At 40.0% G+C, this 20,850-nt stretch overlaps 1 protein-coding gene across 7 annotated transcripts in view; it reads right to left on the bottom strand.

The window, feature by feature from the left end:
• Positions 1-20,850, bottom strand: part of OCA2 (OCA2 melanosomal transmembrane protein) — a 397,483-nt gene that overhangs the window by 286,877 nt on the left and 89,756 nt on the right. For all 7 annotated transcript variants that reach the window (XM_082736012.1, XM_082736013.1, XM_082736010.1 and 4 more), the window contains 3 exons: positions 15,614-15,774; positions 13,744-13,826; positions 12,324-12,477 (listed from right to left, as the gene is read on the bottom strand). In XM_082736012.1, the coding sequence (XP_082592138.1) occupies positions 12,324-12,477; positions 13,744-13,826; positions 15,614-15,774 (398 nt within the window). The remainder of the gene's footprint in view (positions 1-12,323; positions 12,478-13,743; positions 13,827-15,613; positions 15,775-20,850) is intronic.

Raw genomic sequence — 20,850 nt, 5'->3', positions numbered from 1 at the left:
AAGTGTGGCAAAACCTCTGCTTCCATCCTCCAGAGGAACATCGCAGGGTCTGTGAGCAGGATTCCATAAAATTTGAAGTTTTGAAACTCAGTCACCTGCTGAAATAAAAACACTGGGTCACAGGTTGGGTGCACACAGAGTTTGGATGTAAACCAGGGAGACAAGACTGCCTTTCTGTCAAGGGTCACTGAAGAGTAGGGAGTGTGAAATTTCACCTCCAGGTCTAGAAAGAGGGGTGCCACCATATTAAGCCCACCCATTAGTGCTGAGAGCCTTCAGGGAGCAAAACAGCACCACATAGTGAAATCCAGAGCTGCTTACACTGAGTCCATCCTCCTGGCAAGGGAGGCGCAATTACAGTAGGGTGAGTGCACCTGAGAATCAGTGCAACCAGACCCTCTCCCAGAAGACCCACAAGAACAGGTGGCTTAATCAACTTTACAGATCATAGAGGGCTACAAATTTTCAATCAGTTCTTCAGTAAAACAGTATATAGCATATTTTTTTATTCTTTAGTTATTCAGTATTAAATATTCAGTTATTTTTTATTTTTAACTCATTTTTATTCTTTTTTATTTATATATTTTTTAAATTTTTTTCTTCTCATATTTTATTTTAATTCATTTTATTTGGGCATGCGTGTGCATGTGTGTGTGCTTATAGATGATAGATAGATAGATAGATAGATAGATAGATGATAGATATAAAAGAAAGAAAAACATACATATATAAGTTTTTCTTTCTTTATTATTTTGGGATCTAGTTTATTTTAACAAGCACACCAAAATACACCCAGCATGTAGGTTTCTGTTTTGTTCTGTTTTTGTTTATTTGCTTTTATCTTCTTTTATTTTGTTTCTGTTTTTTTTTTCTGATTTTGGTTTGCTTTGTGGTGGTGGTGGTGGTGATGATGATGATGATTTTCTCTTTCTCTCTTCTATTCTTTTCTGGACAAATTGAAAATACAGAGAAAGTCACTCCAAAAGAAAGAACAAGTAGTATACTACTGCCAGGAAATCAATCAATATGGATATAAGTAAGATGTCTAAACTAGAATTTAAAATGATTATAAAGATACTAGCAGGACTTGAATAAAACATAGAAGACACTAGGGAATCTCTTACTGTAGAAATAAAAGAACTGAAATCTAGTAAGGCCAAAATTAAAAATTATATTACCAAGACACAGTACCAAATAGAAGTTCTAAAAAGTGAGGATGAATGAAACAGAAGAAAGAGTGAATGATACAGAATATAAAACGATGGAAAATAAGGAAGCCTATAAGAAAGAAAAGAGGAAGAAAACTACTAGATCACAAAGGAAGCCTTAGAAAACTCAGTAATTCCACAACTGGAAATAATATCCAGATAATAGGGGCCCCAGAATATGAGGGGAGTGAGAGAAGGACAGAGGTTTATTTGAACAAATTATAGCTGAGAATTTCCCTAATATGGGGAAGAAAAAGGGTATTCAAGTCCAGGAGGCAGAGAGAACACCCCTCAAAATCAATAAAAATAGGTGAACACCTCGACATATTCCAGTGAAGCTTGCAAATTACAAAGATAAAGAGAAAATCCTGAAAGCATTACAGAACAAGAGGCCCTTAACCTACACGGGTAGAATCATAAGCTGACAGCACTCCTGTCCACACAGACATGGCAGGCCAGAAAGAACTGATATGATACATTAAACATGCACAATGGGAAAAATATGCAGCAAATAATACAAGCCAGTCTGTCATCCAGACTACAAGGAGAGATAGAGTTTCCAGGACAAACAAAAACTAAAGGAATTCAAGAGCACTAACCCAACCCTGCAATAAACATTAATGGGGATCCTCTGAGCAGAGAGAGAACCCAAAAGTAACAAAGACCAGAAAGGAAAAGAGACAATCTACAGGAATAGAACTTTACAGGTAATAAAATGGCACTAAATTCATATATTTAAATAATTACTCCAGTGAAAATGGACCAAATGCTCCAATCAAAAGAAACAGAATATCAGAATGGATTTTTAAATGGAGCCATCAATTTACTGTTTACAAGAGACTCATTTTAAACCAAAGGCACCTCCAGATTGAAAGTGAGGGGGTGGCCTACATTCGCGCCCTGGTGGACGGCTGTGCTACGAGGAAAGGGTATCAGAAGACTGTTCTGGAGATCGACACGCCCAAGGTAGAGCAGATACCCATCGTGGACATCATGTTCAATGACTTCGGTGAAGCGTCACAGAAATTTGGATTTGAAGTGGGGCCGGCTTGCTTCCTGGGCTAGGAGCCACGAGCCCGGCCCCCAAGAGCAACCTCGTGACCTCAGCGCGCCGTCTGCGGGCGTCCTGGACAGTAAAGGCCCCTCGTCCCTCCCCGACCTCGTCTGCGCTCGGCTCCGCATCGAGCCAGACCCCAAGCCCACAGAGAGCAAAGGGAAAGAGCCGAGTCCCCAACCCGGAGCTGAATCACATGACCTAGACAGCCCGCAGCCAGCGGGCCCCACCGCCGCGCCAGCCCCGTTCTGTCCCCACCGCACGCCACAGGGACGGCGAGGCCACACTTGCGGCTGCCGCGCCGGCCGATCTGTCTGCACAGAGAGGCCGCCGGGCCGGGGCATAGGGCTGCGGGATTTGGAGATCACTATTATTTTTTAAATTCAACTTGAAGATGTGTATTTCCCCTGACCTTCAAAAAATACTCAGAGGCAAGCCTCGCAAAGGTCACCCCCTTCCAGCCAGAGCCTCTGTTCTCAGCTACACGATCCATTCCTGGGCCAAATGTCATTCTGCACGTGCCTTTCCGATGGATTAAAGGTGCTTTCGTCTTTGTGAGTTTTAAGTAAATATTTGTATTGTATTGTCATAAAAAAAAAAAAAAAGAAAGTGAGGGGGTGGAATAATTGATCATGCAAATGGACATCAAAAGAAAACTGGATTAGCCATCCTTGTATCACACAAACGAGATTTGAAACAAAGACTGTGATAAGAGATGAAGGACACTACATCAAACTTAGAGAGTTTAGACCCAACAAGAGGGTCTAGCAATTGTAAATATGATCCTCTCAACTTGGGAGTAGTCAACTATATAAACCAACTAACAACAAAATTAAAGAAACTCATTGATAAGTATACAAAAATAATAGGGGACTTTAACACCTTACTCACAGCAAGGGACACATCATGTAAGCAGAATTTCAACAAGGAAGCATATGCTTTGAATGGCACACTGGACCACATAGACTTAACACATATATTCAGAGCATTTCATCCTAAAGCAATAGACACACATTCTTCTCAAGTACACATGGAACATTCTTCAAAACAGATCACATACTGGGTCACAAATCTCCATTGGTACAAAAAGACTGAGATCATACCATGCATATTTTTAGATCACAATGCTTTAAAAATTGAAGTCAACCACAAGAAAAAATTTGGAAGGACCACAAATACACAGAAGTTATGAGCATACTACTAAAGGATGAATGGGTCAACCAGTAAATCAAAGAAGAATTTTAAAAATACACAGAAGCAAATGAAAATGAAAACACAACAGTTCAGAAACTTTGGGAAGAAGCAAAGGCAGTCCTAAGAGGGAAGAAGCAATACAGGCCTTTCTCAAGAAACAAGAAAAGTCTCAAATACACAACCTAGCCTTACACCTAAAGGAGCTATAAGAAGAACAGCAAATAAAGCCTAAATATATCAGGAGAAGAGTAATAAGATTACTTATTACTCTTATTAATAAAACAGATTAAGATTAGAGCAGAGGGATTATGGACATTGGGGAGGGTATGTGATTTGGTGAGTGCTGTGAAGTGTGTAAACCTGGTGATTCACAGACCTGTACCCCTGGGGATAAAAATATATGTTTATAAAAAATAAAAAATTAATGTTCATACTGTAAAAAAAAAAAAAAGACTACAATTACTGATTTTCAAACCAACCATTCATACCTGAAATAAAGCCTACTTGTTCATACTGTAAAAAAAAAAAAAAAAAAAAAAAAAAAAGATTAGAGCAGAGAGCAATGATACAGAAATCAAAACAAAACAGTAGAACAGATCAATGAAACTAGAAGCTGGTTCCTTGAAAGAATTAATAAAATCAATAAACCCCTAGCCAGACTTATCAAAAATTAAAGAGAAAGGACCCAAATAAATAAAATCATAATGAAAGAGGAGAGATCACAACTAACACCATGGAAAGAGAAACAATTATAAAAGAATATTAAAAGCAATTATATGCCGCAAAATTAGGCAATCTGAAAAAGTGGATACATTCCTGGAACATGTGACCTACCAAAACTGAAACATGAAGAAATAGAAAATCTGAACAGACCCATAGGCAGCAAAGAAACTGAAGCAATAATCAAGAATTTCCAAAAAAACAGGGGTCCAGGACCAGATGGCATCCCAGCAGAATTACACCAAATGTTTAAAGAAGATTTAATACTTATTTTTCTAAAACTGTTCCAAAAAATAGAAATGGAGGAAAACTTCCAAACTTGTTCTATGAGGCCAGCATTACCTTGGTCCCAAAATCAAAGACTCCACCAAAAAGGAGATTTACAGACCAATAATCCCTGATGAACATGAATGTAAAAACTCTCACCAAGATACTAGCTAATAGGATCCAACAGTGCATTAAAAGCATCATTCACCATGACCAAGTAATCTGGGGTATATGTGCCCCACTAAATGGGATTTATTCCTGGGTTCAAGGGTGGTTCATAGCCACAAATAAATCAATTTGATACAACACATTAATAAAAGAATGTACAAGAACCATATGATTGTCTCGATAGATAAAGAAGAGGCATTTGACAAAATACAGCATTCTTTCATTTTTAAAAAAGATTGTATGTATTTATTTGATAGACAGACCACAAGTAGACAGAGAGGCAGGCAGAGAGAGAGAGAGAAGGAAGCAGACTCCCCATGGAGCAAAGAGCCTTATATGGGGATCGATCCCAGGACCCTGGGATCATGACCTGAGCCAAAGGCAGAGGCTTTAACCCACTGAGCCACTCAGACACCCCCCTCATCCTTTCTCAATAAAAACTCTCTGCAGTGTAATGAAAGAGGAACCATACCTCAAAATCATAAAAGCCCTATATGAAGGACTCAGAGAAAATATCATCCTCAATGGGGAAAAACTGAGAGCTTTTCCCCTAAGCTTAGGAAAATGAAATGGATGTCCACTCTTACCACTGTTGTTTACCATAGTACTAGAAATTCTACATCAGCAATCAGACAACAAAAGGAAATAAAAGATATCTGAATCACCAAAGAAGTCAAACTTTCACTCTTCACAGAGGACATGATATTTTTTTGTAGAAAACCCAAAAGACTCCATCCAAAAATTGCTAGAACTCGTACAGGATTTCAGCAAATTGGCAGGATATAAAATCAATACACGGAATTACCTTGCATTCCTATACACTAACAATGAAGCAGAAAAAACAGAAATCAAGGAATTGATCCAATATACAATTGCACCAAAAACCATAAGATACCCAGGCATAAATATAACCAAAAAGGTAAAGGATCTGTGCCCTGAAAACAATAGAACACTTTTGAAAGAAATTGAGGAAGACACAAAGAAATGGAAAAACGTTCCATGCTTGTGGGTTGGTAGAACAAACATTGTTAAAATGTCTATGCTACCCAGAGTGATCTACACATTCAATGCAATCCCTATCAAAATACTATTGGTATTTTTCACAGACCTGGATCAAATAATCCTAAAATTTGCATGAAACCACGGAAGAACTATCCCCCCAACCAAATAACCAAAGGAATGTTGAAAAAGAAAACTAGAGCTGGTAGCTTCACAATTTCAAACTTTAAGCTGTATCACAAAGCTGTAATCATAAGGACAGTATGGTACTGGCACAAAAACACACAGATCAATGGAACAGAATAGAAACCCCAGAAATGGACCCTTAACTCTAGAGCCAACTAATCTTCAACAAGGCAGGAAAGAATATTTAATGGAAAAAGACAACTTCTTCAACAAATGGTGTTGGGAAAATTGGACAGCCACATGCAGCAGAATGATAATGGACCATTTTCTTACACCATACACAAAAATAAACTTAAAATGGATGAAAAATGTAAATGTTAGATAGGAATCCATCAAAATATTGGAAGAGAACACAAGGAGTAATGTCTTTGACCTCAGCCACAGCAACTTCTTTCTAGACACATCTCCAAAGATAAGGGAAACAAAAGCAAAAATGAACTATTGGAACTTCAAGATAAAAGTTTTGCCCAGCAAGGTAAATAGCCAAAAAAAAAACTAAAAGGCTCCACAAATAAATGAAACCATATTTGTGGAGCATAAGAAATAACATGGAAGGCGGGGAGATGAAGAAGAAAAGGGAGTTGGGGGAAATTGGAGGGGGAGACAAACCATGAGAGACTATGGACTCTGAAAAACAATCTGAGGGTTTTGGAGGGGTGGGTGGAGGGAAGTTGGGTGAGCCTGGTGATGGGTATTATGGAGGGCAAGTATTACATGGAGCACTGGGTGTGGTACATAAACAATGAATTCTGGAACACTGAAAAGAAATTTAAAAAATAAATAAAACTTTTTAAAAAACTAAAAGGCAACCTATGGAATGGGAGAAAATATTTGCAAATGACTTATAAGATAAAAGACTAGTACCCAAAATCTATAAAGAACTTATCAAAAAAAAAAAAAGAACTTATCAAACTCAACAGAGAAAAAAACAAATCCAGTCAAGAAATGAACAGAAGACATGAACATACCTTTCTCCAAAGAAGACATACAAATGGCCAACAGAGAGATGACTGGGTGCCTCAGTTGGTTAAGTGTCTGTCTTAGGCTCAGGTCATGATCCCAGGGTCCAGGGATTGAGCCCTGGTTCAGGCTCCTTGCTCAAAAGGGACTCTGCTTTTCCCTCTCCCCCTCCCCTGCTCATTCTCATTCTCTCTCTCTCTTTATTTCTCTCTCCTGAATAACTTATATTCTCTCATTCTCTCTGTCAAATAAACAAATTTTTAAAAAGTCCAACAGACCCATGAAAAAATGTGCCACACCACTCTGCATCAGGAAAATACAAATCAAAACTACAATGAGATACCACCTCACACCAGTCAGTATTGCTAAAACTAATAAGTCAGGAAACAACAGATGTTGGTGAGGATGCAGAGAAAGGGGAACCCTCTTACACTGTTGGTGGGAATGAAAGCTGGTGCAGCCACTCTGGAAGACAGTATGAAGGTTCCTCAAAAAGTTGAAAGTAGAGCTACTTTATGACCAGAAATTGCACTACTGGATATTTACCACAAAGATACAGATGTAGTGATACAAAGGGACACATGCACCCCAATGTTTATGGCAGCAATGTCCACAACAGCCAAACTATGGAAAGAGCCCAAATGTTCATCGAAAGATAAATGGAGGAAGAAGAAGTGGTGTATATAGACAATGGAATATTAATTGGCTGTCAAAAAAGAATGAAATCTTGCCATTTGCAATGATGTGGATGGAGCTAGAGGGAATTATGCTAAGCAAAATAAGTCAGAGAAAGACAAGTATGAGATGATTTCACTCACACGTGGAATTTAAGAGACAAAACAGATGATCTTATGGGAAGGGATGGAAAAGTACAATAAGAGAAAAATAGAGAGGGAAACAAACCATAAGAGCCTCTTAACTATAGGGAACATACTGAGGGTTGTTAGAGGGGAGGTGGGAGGAGAAAAAGGGTAATTAGTTGATGAGCATTAAGGAGGGCACTTGAAGTAGTGAGCACTGGGTGTTAAATGCAACTGATGAATGACTAAATTCTAGCTCTAAAACAAATAATATAGTATATGTTAATTGAATTTTCAAAAATTGTTAAAAAGAATCTAAGGGTATCCTTAATGAGCCATATCAATGAATTAATTTTCTGGTTTCTTCTCAACAGTTTGCTTTTTGTTTCTGTCAGTGTAGAAGCCATGTTGAACTGACTTCTCTTCAGGACTTTTATTACCTTTAACATGGCTGCTGAGAGGGAGGGAAAAGTTTTTTCTGAATGGTTATTAATACAGCTATTGACTTGGGATGGGAAAGATGGCAAAGAAGTAGAAGACCCTGTTTCAACCACTCCCCTAAAGTGGAGTGGGATCTATAAAAGAAGAAAGAACCCAAGAGTGACATAGAACAGAAATTTACAGAAACAATCTATAGAAACAAGGACTTCATGGGCAACGTGATGTCAATAAAAACTTATCTTTCAATAATCATTCTCAGTGTGAACAGCCTAAATGCTCCCATAAAACAGCACAGGATTTCAGACTGAATAAAATGACAAGAACTGTCCATGTCCTGTCTACAGGAGACACATTTGGAACCTAAAGCTACATCCAGACTGAAAATTAAGGGATGCAGAAGCATCTTAAATGCCAATGAGCCTCAAAAGAAAGCTGGGGTAGTGATTCTCAAATCAGATAAATTAGATTTTAAGCTAAAAATTGTAGTCAGAGATACAGAAGGACATTACATCATTCTTCAAGGGTCTATCCACCAAGAAGATCTTACGATTATAAGTATTTATGCCTCCAATATGGAAGCAAGCACCTATAAAAGCCAACTGTAATCAAAATAGTTATATTGATATGAATACATCAATTATAGGTGATCTTAACACATCACTCTCAATAACAGATCATCCAAGCAGAAAATCAATAAAGAAACAAGAGCTTTGAATGACACTCTGGACCAGATGGACCTCATAGATATATACAACAGAATACTCATTCTTCTCAAGTACACAGGGAACTTTCTCCAGAATAGACCACATACTGGGTCACATATCAGGTCTCAACCAATACCAAAGATTGAGATTATTCCTACATATTCTCTAATTATAATGCTTTGAAACTGGAACTCAACCACAAGAGAAAGTTTGAAAGAAATTAAAACACTTGGAACCTAAAGTCCATCATGCTTAAGAATGTTTGGATCAACCAGGAAATCAAAGAAGAACTTCAACAATTCATGGAAACCAATGAGAATGAAGACATGGGTCCAAAACCTATGGGATACAGCAAAGGTGGTCCAAGGGGGAAATACATAGTCATCCAAGCCTCACTCAAAAAAAATGAAAAAGAAAAAACAGAATACACCTTAAAGAACTGGAAAACCAACAACAAATTAAGTCAACCCCACGCACAGGAAGGGAAATAATCAAGATTAGAGTAGAGACCAATGAGATAGAAACTAGAGATACAGTAGAGCACATCAACGAAACTAGAAGCTGGTTCATTGAAAGAATCAATAAGATCAATAAACCACTGGCCAAACTAATCCAAAACAAAAGAGAAAGGACCTAAATTAATAAATTATGAATGAAAAGGGAGAGATCACAACTAACACCAAGGAAATAGAAACAATCATCAGAAATTATTATCAACAGTTATATATTATCAACAGTTAAATTATTATCAACAGCCAATAAGTTAAGAAACCTAAAAAAAAATGGATACATTCCTGGAAACCTATAAACTTCCAAGACTGAAACAGGAAGAAACTGACAACCTGAATAGACCAATATCTAGTAACGAGATTGAAGCAGTGATCGAAAATCTCCCAAAAAACAAGAGCCCAGGACCTGAGAGATTCCCTGGGGAATTCTACGAGACATTATTTCTTTAAAAAAGAAATAATGGTTATTGGTCTGAAGCTGTTTCAAAAAAACAGAAAGAGAAGGAAAACTTCCAGACTCCTTTTATGAAGCTAGCAGTACCCTGATCCTCAAACCAGGCAAACACCCCATGAAAAAGGAGGATTTCAGACCCATATCCCTGATGAATATGTATGCCAAAATTCTCAACAAGATCCTATCTAATAGGATCCAACAGCACATTAAAAAGATTATCCACCATGACCAGGTGGGATTTATCCATGGGATGCAAGGGTGGTTCAACATTCACAAATCAATCATGTGACAAAACAAATCAATAAGAGAAAAGAACCACATGGTCCTCTCAATTGACACAGAAAAAGCATTTGAAAAAATACAGCATTTATTCCTGATTAAAACACTTCAAAGTATAGGGATAGAGGGAACATTCCTCAATTTCATCAAATCTATCTATGAAAAACCCACAGCAAATATCATTCTCCATGGGGAAAAGCTAACAACTTTCCCATTGAGATCAGGAACATGACAAGGATTCCCACTCTCCCCACTCTTGTTCAAAATAGTACTAGAAATCCTAGCAACAGCAATCAGACAATGAAAAGAAATAAAAGGTATTCAAATTGGCAAAGAAAAAGTCAAACTCTCTCTCTTCGCAGATGACATGATACTTTATATGGAAAAACCCAAAAGACTCCACCCTCAAACTACTAGAATTCATACAGCAATTCAGTAATGTGGCAGGACCCAAAATCAATTCCCTGAAATCAGTTGCTTTCTTATACACTAGCAATGAAAATATGGAAAGCGAAATTAGAGAATCGATTCCATTTACTATAGCACCAAGAACTGTAAGATATCTGGGAATAAATCTAACCAAAGAAATAAAGGATCTGTGCTTGAGGAACTACAGAACACTCATGAAAGAAACTGAAGAAGACACAAAAAGATGGAAAAGCATTCCATGCTAATGGATCAGAAGAATAAATATTATTGAAATGTCTATGCTGCCTAGAGCAATCTATACTTTCAATGCCATCCTGATCAAAATTCCATTTTTGGCATTTTTCAAAGTGTCAGAACAAACAATCCTAAAATTTTTATGGAACCAGAAAAGACCCCAAATTGCTAAGGAAATGTTGAAAAAGAAAAACAAAGCTGGGGTATCATGTTGCCTGATTTCAAGCTTTACTACAAAGCTGTGATCATCAAGACAGCATGGTACTGGCACAAATATCCAGTTGAAGAAAGAAAGTCTCTTCAATAAATGCTGCTGGGGAAATTGGACAGCTATGTATAGAAGAATGAAACTCAACCATTCTCTTATACCATACACAAAGATAAACTCAAAATGGATAAAAGGCCTCAACATGAGGGAAGAATTTATCAAAATCCTAGAGAACATAGGCAGTAACCTCTTCGATTTTGGCCACAGCAACTTCTTTCAAGACACATCTCCAGGGCGCCTTGGTGGCTCAGTGGATTAAGCCGCTGCCTTCGGCTCAGGTCATGATCTCAGTGTCCTGGAATCAAGCCCCGCATCGGGCTCTCTGCTCAGCAGGGAGCTTGCTTCCCCCACTCTCTCTGCCTGACTCTCTGCCTACTTGTGATCTCTCTCTCTCTGTCAAATAAATAAATAGAATATAAAAAAAAGATACATCTCCAATGGCAAAAGAAATAAAAATGAAAATGAACTTTGGGACTTCATCAAGACCAAAATCTTCTGCAAAGCAAAGGAAACACTAGACAAAACAAAGAGGCAACCCACAGAATGAGAGAACATATTTGCTAATGACACTACAGACAAAGGGCTGATATCCAAGATCTAGAAAGAACTCCTCAAACTCAACACTCAAAACACAGATAATCACATCAAAAAAATGGGCAGAAGACATGAACAGACACTTAAACAAAGAAGACATACAAATGGCTAACAGACACATGAAAAAATGCTCATTATTAGCCATCAGAGAGATTCAAATCAAAACCACATTGAGATCCCACCTTACACCAGTTAGAATGGCCAAAATTAACAAGACAAGAAACAAGTGTTGTAGAGGATGTGGAGTAGGAGAACCCTCTTACACTGCTGGTGGGAATGCAAGTTGGTGCAGCTACTTTGGAATATAGTGTGGAGATTCCTCAAAAAATTAAAAATAGAGTTACCTTATAACCCTGCAATTGCACTACTGGGTATTTACCCCAAAGATACAAATGTAGTGATTCTAATGTTTATAGCATTATTAACTCATTAGCTGAGTTGATAAACATAACAGATAATAATCTCTCCCTCCATGCGGCCTAAGTGGCCTATAATATATACAATCCTCTAAAGCAAATAGGAGGCATTTTAATATGCATTTCAGAGAGATTCAACACTTACACCCTCAGCGTCACACTTCAAGTGAACAGCAGAGTGAGAGTGAGAAAAATCACATACATATTCAGTTTTCTCAGGTAACTTTTGCTGGGGCCTGCTAAAGCCAGTTGCCAAGATTCAGTGAATATTCCAGTACAGATCAATTCCTACCTAGAATGATGGAAATCTTCCTTTTTGGGAAAGATGCCATTGCAGTGTGATTAAGAAGCAGAACTGAGCCCATCCAGAGCACCTGTATGTTGAAAGACACTTACCTGTGAGCACAAATAAATCTTAGAGAGCTGGCATGAAAGTTACCTCAAATATAATCAGCATGTAGACCCCAGCGAGGATGACCACAGCAATGGTCACTTGTGCTTCTATGCTTGCACGGAGGTACTGATGAGCCATCAACAGAGGAACGGTCTGTGTCTGCTGGAGGGAGGCCCGAATGCTGATAGAAACAGTATCTCTGCAGAATGAAGCAAAGATATTACCACTAGTAAGGGAAACCACACTCTAATGGACAATTAGTGCTTGCTTCCTTGGTGTTCTTCCCAATGCAAGTCATCCATGGCCATAACCAGAGCCCAAACTGACCTCACAGTGATTTAGCCCAATGTCTTACCCAGCAGATGAGGAGATCTGACTGCGTATGAGCAGTGTAAGATGCAGGCACAGCCTCCTTATGGCCAGATCCATTTGACATAGGCCCCTCAGCCCTCATCTGGCAGTGTCTGCCTTGTGGCAGGTGCCATTCCAACAACTAACAGGGAGGAAGGAGTTTCAGATTGGTTCTAGCCATTTAATTTTCTATATTCTCATTACACACTGACTGCTTTACCTGCTAACAATAGAATAGCCAATATTCTCACATGTGGGAGATTCAAAAGAGGGTCATGTGCAACTTGAGAACACGTAGACAGGTTGTCCCCAGATGGTGGGGAAAATTTCCCAGAACAAGAAGCATCTAAGTAATCAACAGTATGTGGCATGATGAAACGAAAATACTTTTCTTAAAGTTTAGTCAGTAACTATTCTGAGCTGAACCATGTCCCCAAAATATAGATGTTGACACCCTAACCCTCAAAACTTCAGAATGTGACTGTATTTGGAGAGAGAGTCTTTATAGTTAAAATGAGGTAACTAATGTGGTCCCTAATTCAGTACAGCTAGTGTCCTTACAAGAAAGGATTGGGACACACACACACAGAGAGAGAGAGAGAGAGAGAGAGAAAGAAAGAAAGAGAGAGAGGTCCACAGAAAAACACAGGAAGAAGCAGCCAAGGAGAGAATACTTGAAGAGAAAAATCCTGCTGAATCCTTGAGGAAATAAATTTCTACTGTTTAAGTCATACGTTCTGTGGTATTTGTTATAGCAGGCATAGCAAACTCATAAAGACATAATATAGAGGGGAATTAAAGAAAGAGGAAGAATCCTAAAATTTCCTGGAATTCCCCATTGTGGAGTTTCATAATATTAATGAAATTAAAGCATCAGCTATAAAATACCATTTGCTTCAAAATGGACCCTGCAATCAATCCTCATTTTTTGACGCTCATGGCTATGATGTCCTCCTACATCCTTCATGTTTGTCGTCTATACAGTTAAAGCATTCCACCCAAACCACATAACTGATCTATTTCTGTCAAAATTGGAGTCCTACGGGTCAAATATTTTAAGTGAAAATGTCCAGAGACCACCTTCTCCCCAAATCCTTGATCACCTGAAACCCACCTGCTCAGTATCTCAAAGGTCCTGCTCACCACCAACCGCTCATTTCTTTTTGGATTTAAAAATACTGTCCAATTCTGAGTGACCTGTAAAAGTTGAAATGTAATATCAGAGTAAGTCTTTGAACTTGAACCATCACCTGGGATTGATTCAGTGCTATTCAGTGTAGATGTTAGTTTAGAATAAGAAAAGAAGAAAAAGAAGAACAGCAAGGACTTTGTACACAGCTCCCATATCCCTGACACTAGCAATTCCAAGCTGTGCAGAACTGGAAATTTACACAACATAGAGGGCTTTAAGAAAAAAAAAAAAAAAAGAATACAGAAGTACAAATACAGAATTAGTATAAAAGGTACAAAGTTATAGAACTAACTCTGATTTATTATGATAAAAAGATATCACTGCACTTTATATGAGACTTGGGATCTTCTGAGCCCATTGAGGCAATTCATAAGAAATGCATGCTTAGCATTGCTTTCTGCTTGCAAACTGGAGGCAGAAAAGTCTCCATACCCATGTCATAGGAGCCCATGGCAGGTAGGACCCAAGGATGAAGCTTCCTTTGCTGCAAGCAAACCCAACCCACATGTTCCTGTCCTAAGCAGAGCAGTGGAGAAACCAGCTGAGCGGGCCAGATATGAGCAGAGAGGGAAGGGCTACCTGGGCTAGCCAAAGGGCCAAGGAAACTTCAACAGGATGACAGGCGCTTTGCTGCTCACAAATCATAAAGTAAATGAAAATAGGAACTCTGAAATTGGTCAAAGCATAAAAGAGAGTCCATAAGTTCTCTTAAAACACTTCAGTATTTATAATGAGTATATCAGAAAAAATCTATTAATGTTCTTCATGTTTCTGAGCAGGATTTGTGTGTGAGCACTAGAGCAGAGTAGAGCCCCATGGACAGGCAGCTATGTCAGCAGGCTGCAAAAAGTCCCATCTTCCTCCACACAAGGCCCACAGAGCAGGCAGATGTGTGCCCACCTTGCCTTTACCAAAAAGGCCTTGCCAGCTGGTTGTACACTGCACATGAGGAAGTAAAGTTTACATCCTAAGACCATGGCCAAGGCAACCGGTTTAGAACACTGGTACTGCACAGACCATACCCATGAAATGGCACCCTCATTCATAATGAGGTCTTTGCTCTGTGGATCCTGCTTTGCATGGCAGAAAAATGCAAGGGGTACAGTAATCCATCAGATGCTTCATTTTTGATGACATAGTATTGTGCACCAGCAGGATTTCCTTTATTGATTATAATAGGGAAAACCCACAAACTTCACAAACAAGTCACCATGATAATCCTGAGAAGTCATCAAGCCCAGGACATGGGGTACAGATGAGGATGCACACAGAGGGGCCAGGACTTGTCTAGGCTCTGGGTCATGGTAACAACACCACTGTTGGCTCTCCTTGCCTTCAAAAGACAGGAGCTAAGGGTTTTTGTCTAGGAGATGCTAGGCACAAGAACCTACCACTTTAGAAACAGAATCTTTGGGAAACTATGCAAGTCTAGCCAGGGGTTTCCAAACCCAAGGGAACTATGATGTTGAAGTACCTACTATACCAAAGGGTAAAGCCCAGGTTTAATGGTGCTTTAACAACAAAAAACTACTTTCAAATATAGAATGTTTCCCCCCAGTAAAATCATCTAAATAAAAAGACTTGCAAACCTGATTTTACTGAAATGGCAAGAGTTTTATAATTGTCTTAAACAAAGGAGAAAAGAGTCAAAGACAAAGCAGAAGATAGGGCTTGCCTAATAATGGTGCCATTGTCTCATGGCTCCCCATCAAATCCATTCAAAAGGAAACCCAATTTATAAAGCGATGAAATGAGTTTTTACAATTCTTTTCAAGTAACTTATAAGTGTAACCTGCTGTGGCCGCCGCCTCCTGGAGCCTGGAACATCAGCCTGGGTCACCTCCAGCACGACATGTTCTTCTCTCTCGGTATGACTGGGGCCACCGGCCAGCAGGGCCCCTGCCAAATCCACCTGGAGCAATGTGGAGTCCACATGGCTGGAGAGGTTCAAAGCTGAGGCAAAGTCAAGGTGAACCACAAAGCAAGGAAGAGAGGCCTGAAGTCCCCTCACCACCCACACAGTGAGCACCCTCCTTAGAAGGTGCACAGAGAAATACCTATCCAGGCTGTTTCCTCCAACTGTACTGCAGCCCTTGAGCACTCCTTATCTCCTTGTACCTGACATGGAGTTGGTTTTGCAATGTCTGACCGCATGTGTTTCAAATCCTCTGTTTTAACCTCAAAGTGGTATCCCCCAGCCTACCATGATCTCTGCTTCCACTTCTTGCAGCCAGCATAGAACTTCTCCCCAAGTTTTTGGACCCACTGTGAGCTAGTAGACAGGATGGCTGCATGAATGAGCAGATACACTGACCCACATCCATGTCCAAATCCTTAGGTGCCAGGTCTCTAGTTTTAGAATGATAAATCACAAAGAGAATTGAAAATAAGAATTCCGAAGTCATCTAAATAAGTGACATGCACTGCAGTGAAAGGAAACAAATTTCTTCAAAGCATGTGAAGGGCTCTTGATCAGGGAAAAATTATCAGATAAAGAGGGTTTCCCCCTACAAAATATAATTCCATGGCACTTAAGCCCTGTTGTAGTCTTCCCCTTAACACCAACATCCTGCATTTGGGTGTTGCAGAAAAGTAGGAGCCTGTGTTACCCAGCCCTTCTCCCTCTGGTCTGGACAAACTCTTGCCTCTGGTTCTGGGGTCATGACATGGACTCTACACAGCAACTAGCCCAGTCATTTTGATCCAGAACCAAAAACTGTTGCAGGCGTAAAAATGAATCTCAAAATAGTCCATGCTTTGTATGAGGTCTCAAAAGTCTTAACAGCACCTCACTGGTTTCAGGAGGATTCAGTAGCCAATTCCTTTACTCTTCCTTAAAAACCTAAAAGAAACAGGCAGTTTATAGAACAGACTTAGGGAAAAGGCAGAACCTCACTGTTGCCAGAGCATACACAAGATTTACTTTGACTATCAAGGGCTAGTGAAAGGTTAATCTTTTTTCATTATCTATCTCCTCTAGCAAAATGTACTGGTTTAAAAAACCAATTGTACAAAAGAAATCCTGGTTTAAAAAAAAAAAAAAAAAAAAAAGGTGTTTTATCAGCACTGTTGTCCATATGAGAGCCCAGAATGAGCAGGGGTCCCCAGCACTTTTGTCGGATAGCCTCTCCACACACTTAGGCTGCTACTTGGGTTCCATCAAGGAGAAATGGAAAACAGAAGTCATGCAAGACAGGATGTACCAAGAGAAGGCCCAAAAAGACAGTGCTGCTTCTGCAAAAATTACTCGTGTACCAGTCTTTCCCCAGGGCAAACACAAGATACAGGGTGGGGAGAAAAATTTCAGTTCAGAAAAGATTCTAGGGAACTTGCAGAAACTCAGGAGATGGAACAGCACCACCTAGAGGCTAATATTGGAAAAGCAGAGGCTTCACCTTCAGATTTAATGAATGTTTGTGGAGCATTTATTGCGTTCCAAAAAATAAATGAATAAAACAAGACCTTTGTCCTGGGGGCCAGGGGGCATCTCATACCCTGTTAGGGAGACAACCATGTAACAAAGCATCCTATGATTAACCAACCAAATGGAGTACATACAAAATCACATAGACACAGGACAACATGTATTTGCATCATTCCTTTTTTCTGTCTTTCTACATGCCCACCACGCACTAGGATTCAAAGCCCACTAGGGTGCGCTGGTGTCAGCTGTGACTTCCAGATCCCAGCAACAGGAACCTCTAACTGAGCCTCACCCTCACAGGCAGCTTCAATCCTGGCTTTCCCCCATGTTGAACTATCTGCCATGTTCCTAACATATAGTCCTCTGCCTTTGCCTCAAATGCCTTCCCCAAATCTGAAGAACTTCTACCATTTTTTGAGTTCTCACTCAAGCTTCCCTCTCCTTAAATCTTCCCTTGTCATCCATGATTCCAGCAGATCCTCTGGCCTTCTCCAGTGTTCCTCTGTAGATTGGGCTCATGCCATACTACAGTTGTTTTAGACTTTTCTCCCCAAATGGTCTCACCCCTCAAGAGGAATAACTGTACCTTATTCATTTCGTTACTTCTCCAGAAAGTAATGTAGTTCTCACCACATTAGATGCCCCCACTTGTTTCACCAATACCCTGCCAGAGGGGGGCATGAAGAAGTCAGAGAGAAAGCGCCTTCTTCTTCTAGCTGCATCAAAGTAGTCTACGGCCTTTACCACTACCTCAATCACAGCCATCTTTCAAGAGCTAACTTGACATGCCTTCCATGAACTTTATTCCCACTGTGTGAGCTCCCTAGACACCATTCCTCTGAGCTCCTACTTAATCATCTTCCTGTTGTACATCTAATGAGTGTGACCATTGACTCTTCTCTGGCTGTCCCAGTGTGGGCGGCTGTTTTGGCGGCCTCTGAGTGGCAGGCAGAAAAACAAATGAGCAAAGCACTTCTGAACAGCAGGCAATGTGCTGCTGTTGGGCATGGAACAAATCCACAAGAGCCTGAAAAAGGGCCTTCATTTCCACCTAGACTGTAGAGTCCTTTTGGGCTTATGCTTAAGTTTTCTGCAGAGCCTGTCTTATGCCAGGTTCAGTTAACACTGGCCAGAACTCCTCCTGGACCAAACTCAAGTCCTCTGAGCCCTCTTCTTGATTAATGTTCAACCTTGGCCTGGTGAGCCCAGTTTATCAAGAATCCCTTCATTTTTTTTTTTTTTTTTTAAGAATGCCTTCACTTTTGAAGAATGCCTTCACTATCCCCAGCCAACTACCCTTTTGGTAATTTTCCATCATCCCCCTCACCCTTCTGTAGATTTCCTGTTTATTTGAAGCTCAGTTCAGTCTCTTCCCTATTCCCGCAGCCTTTCAAAACCAGACCTGTATCCATTCTTGCCCCAGTCTTGAGTAAAGTCTTCCTTACCTGCTTACCTGATACAATTTTTCTTTGACACAACGTTTGCTTATTTGAATGGAGGTAAGAAAGTGGGTTTCCTTTTGACCCCACTTCTTGATAAAAATGGGAGCAATGTCATCTGATAAAGTATGAAACTTTTAAGATTGTTCCATTCACAGAAATAATCTACCTAGTGCTAATATATTTTCTCCAACATTTGGGACCAGATGGATGAAAGACTGCCCTTACTTTCTAGAGTGGTGCTGGCCAATAGAATTTTTTCTGTGGTGATAGAAATGTTTTTATCTGTGCTGTCTGATACAATAGCCACTAATCACATGTGGCTATTAAGCACTTAAAGTGTGGCTGGTGTGAATGAGGAAGTGAAACTTTAATGTTATTTACTTCATTAATACAAACTTAAAGAGCCACAGGTGACTAGTGGCTATCATATTGGACAACATAATTATAAGCTTACTACCTAAGGAGCTTAGGATGTAAGAAAGGAAGAACAGAAGGGAACAAAATCCTTTGTTTTCTTTTTGCACTTTAAAAACCCAGGGCTACTATGAAGACGACGATGGAAAAACGAACTGTATGTTAAGAAACAAAGAAAAAGATTGGAAGGGAAGGAGGGCGGAAAAAGGGATAGAAGGGAAGAAAAGAGGAAGCCTAATTACCCTGCTTATATATAACCTGGATTGCTGACCATTATTCACCTATCTACTGACCTAAGAGACTTGAACAGGTCTCCCCCATAATAAGCACAGAGAACAATTCAGAGACAAAGAACCTCGGGTGTCTGCAATCACAGCCATTTCCTTTCATAAATCTTCTAAAAAAAAAAAAAAACCCACACTTACTGAGGTGAAAAATCCCGACTATTCCAAAGTAAACATCACAGGGGAAAATGTAGCTTTGTTATTCTCCAGTTAAAGGATAGTGGGGCTTTCTCCAAAAGCACTTCCCACCAAAACACACATCCAGAAGTCAAGAAGGAAGAACTAACTGTAGGGCTCTTCACCCATGAAGACAACAATGAAAACACTGCTACTGGCCTTTCAAAACCAGACCTAAATCCATTCTTGCCCCAGACCTGCACAATAACATCCCTTTGCTGAGAATCACCTTCAAAGGTCCAAACTCTGGTGCACAGCATAGCCTCCCTTGACTCTGTCCCCACCTTCAATACCAGCTGCAATTGGCTCTCTGGGGACATCTTAGGGGCACTTCTGACCTCTGATCTCTCCTTTCACAAACCCCCACAGCACGTTCTCAGCCTACGGTCCTGAGAGAGGGTCTGTGAGCTTCCAGAAATGTACAGAAAATCTACTTATACCAATGTACATTTTCTAAGGAGCCCACGGGAAGCTTAAATCAGCCTGAATATTGGTAAATGATTGACAAGAGAGTCTCTCTTCGGCCAAAACTTTAGTTATGTTCCTTTGAACTCTCTTATCTAAGACTAAGTCCTGACTTTGGGGCGTCTGCATTCATCTCTGTGTGGTCCAGTTTTAGCAAGAATCCTGCTAGGTTAATTTGGTCAGAACCTTCATTCTCCATATCTAATCACAGTTAATATCCAATCACGTTCTATCCCCCCACGTGATGTCTGGTAACTCTGCCTGACTTCAGCAAGAATCCTGTGAAGTCAGTTTGGCCAGGATCTTCTCTTATCCATGATGTTTCCTCTTACTAGTTTTTCACCCACTGCCTCCCCACCCTGCTCCTTGGCTTTAAAATCCCACTTTTTAAAGCTCATTCTCTCTCCCACTGCAAGACTTCACTGCTGTGGTCTCTACAGATATCACTAAGTTCCTGGTGACTTGCCATCTTTAACAAGTGTCACAGAACATTTTTTTTTCCTCTTCAACAGATCCACAGACATATAAGAACCACTCTGCAGCACCCTACCATCTCACACAGCTCTTGCCATCTCTTCCACTTCTTTTTCTCTCTTTAGCAAAGTACACACACATCTCAGAGAACAGGAGAGAAACTGCCCAGTTACTCTTGCTGCTGAGAAAAAACATTTGTCTGCCGGCCACTAGGATTGGCTTGGGTTCATTCAAGTTCAGGAAAGAGCATGTGTACTTGAGCTGCTCTAGAGGTAACACTGTGCACAAAGCTGTGGAGGTAGAGTGACACAGTACAGTTCTTGGTGGGTTGAATAGAGGACTCTCATTT

This window comes from Mustela nivalis, assembly GCF_964662115.1.
Source record: "Mustela nivalis genome assembly, chromosome: 6".
NCBI classification, from domain to species: domain Eukaryota; kingdom Metazoa; phylum Chordata; class Mammalia; order Carnivora; family Mustelidae; genus Mustela; species Mustela nivalis.
The sequence above is the reverse complement of the archived record's forward strand: the minus strand, read 5'-3'. Positions and strand labels throughout refer to the sequence as shown.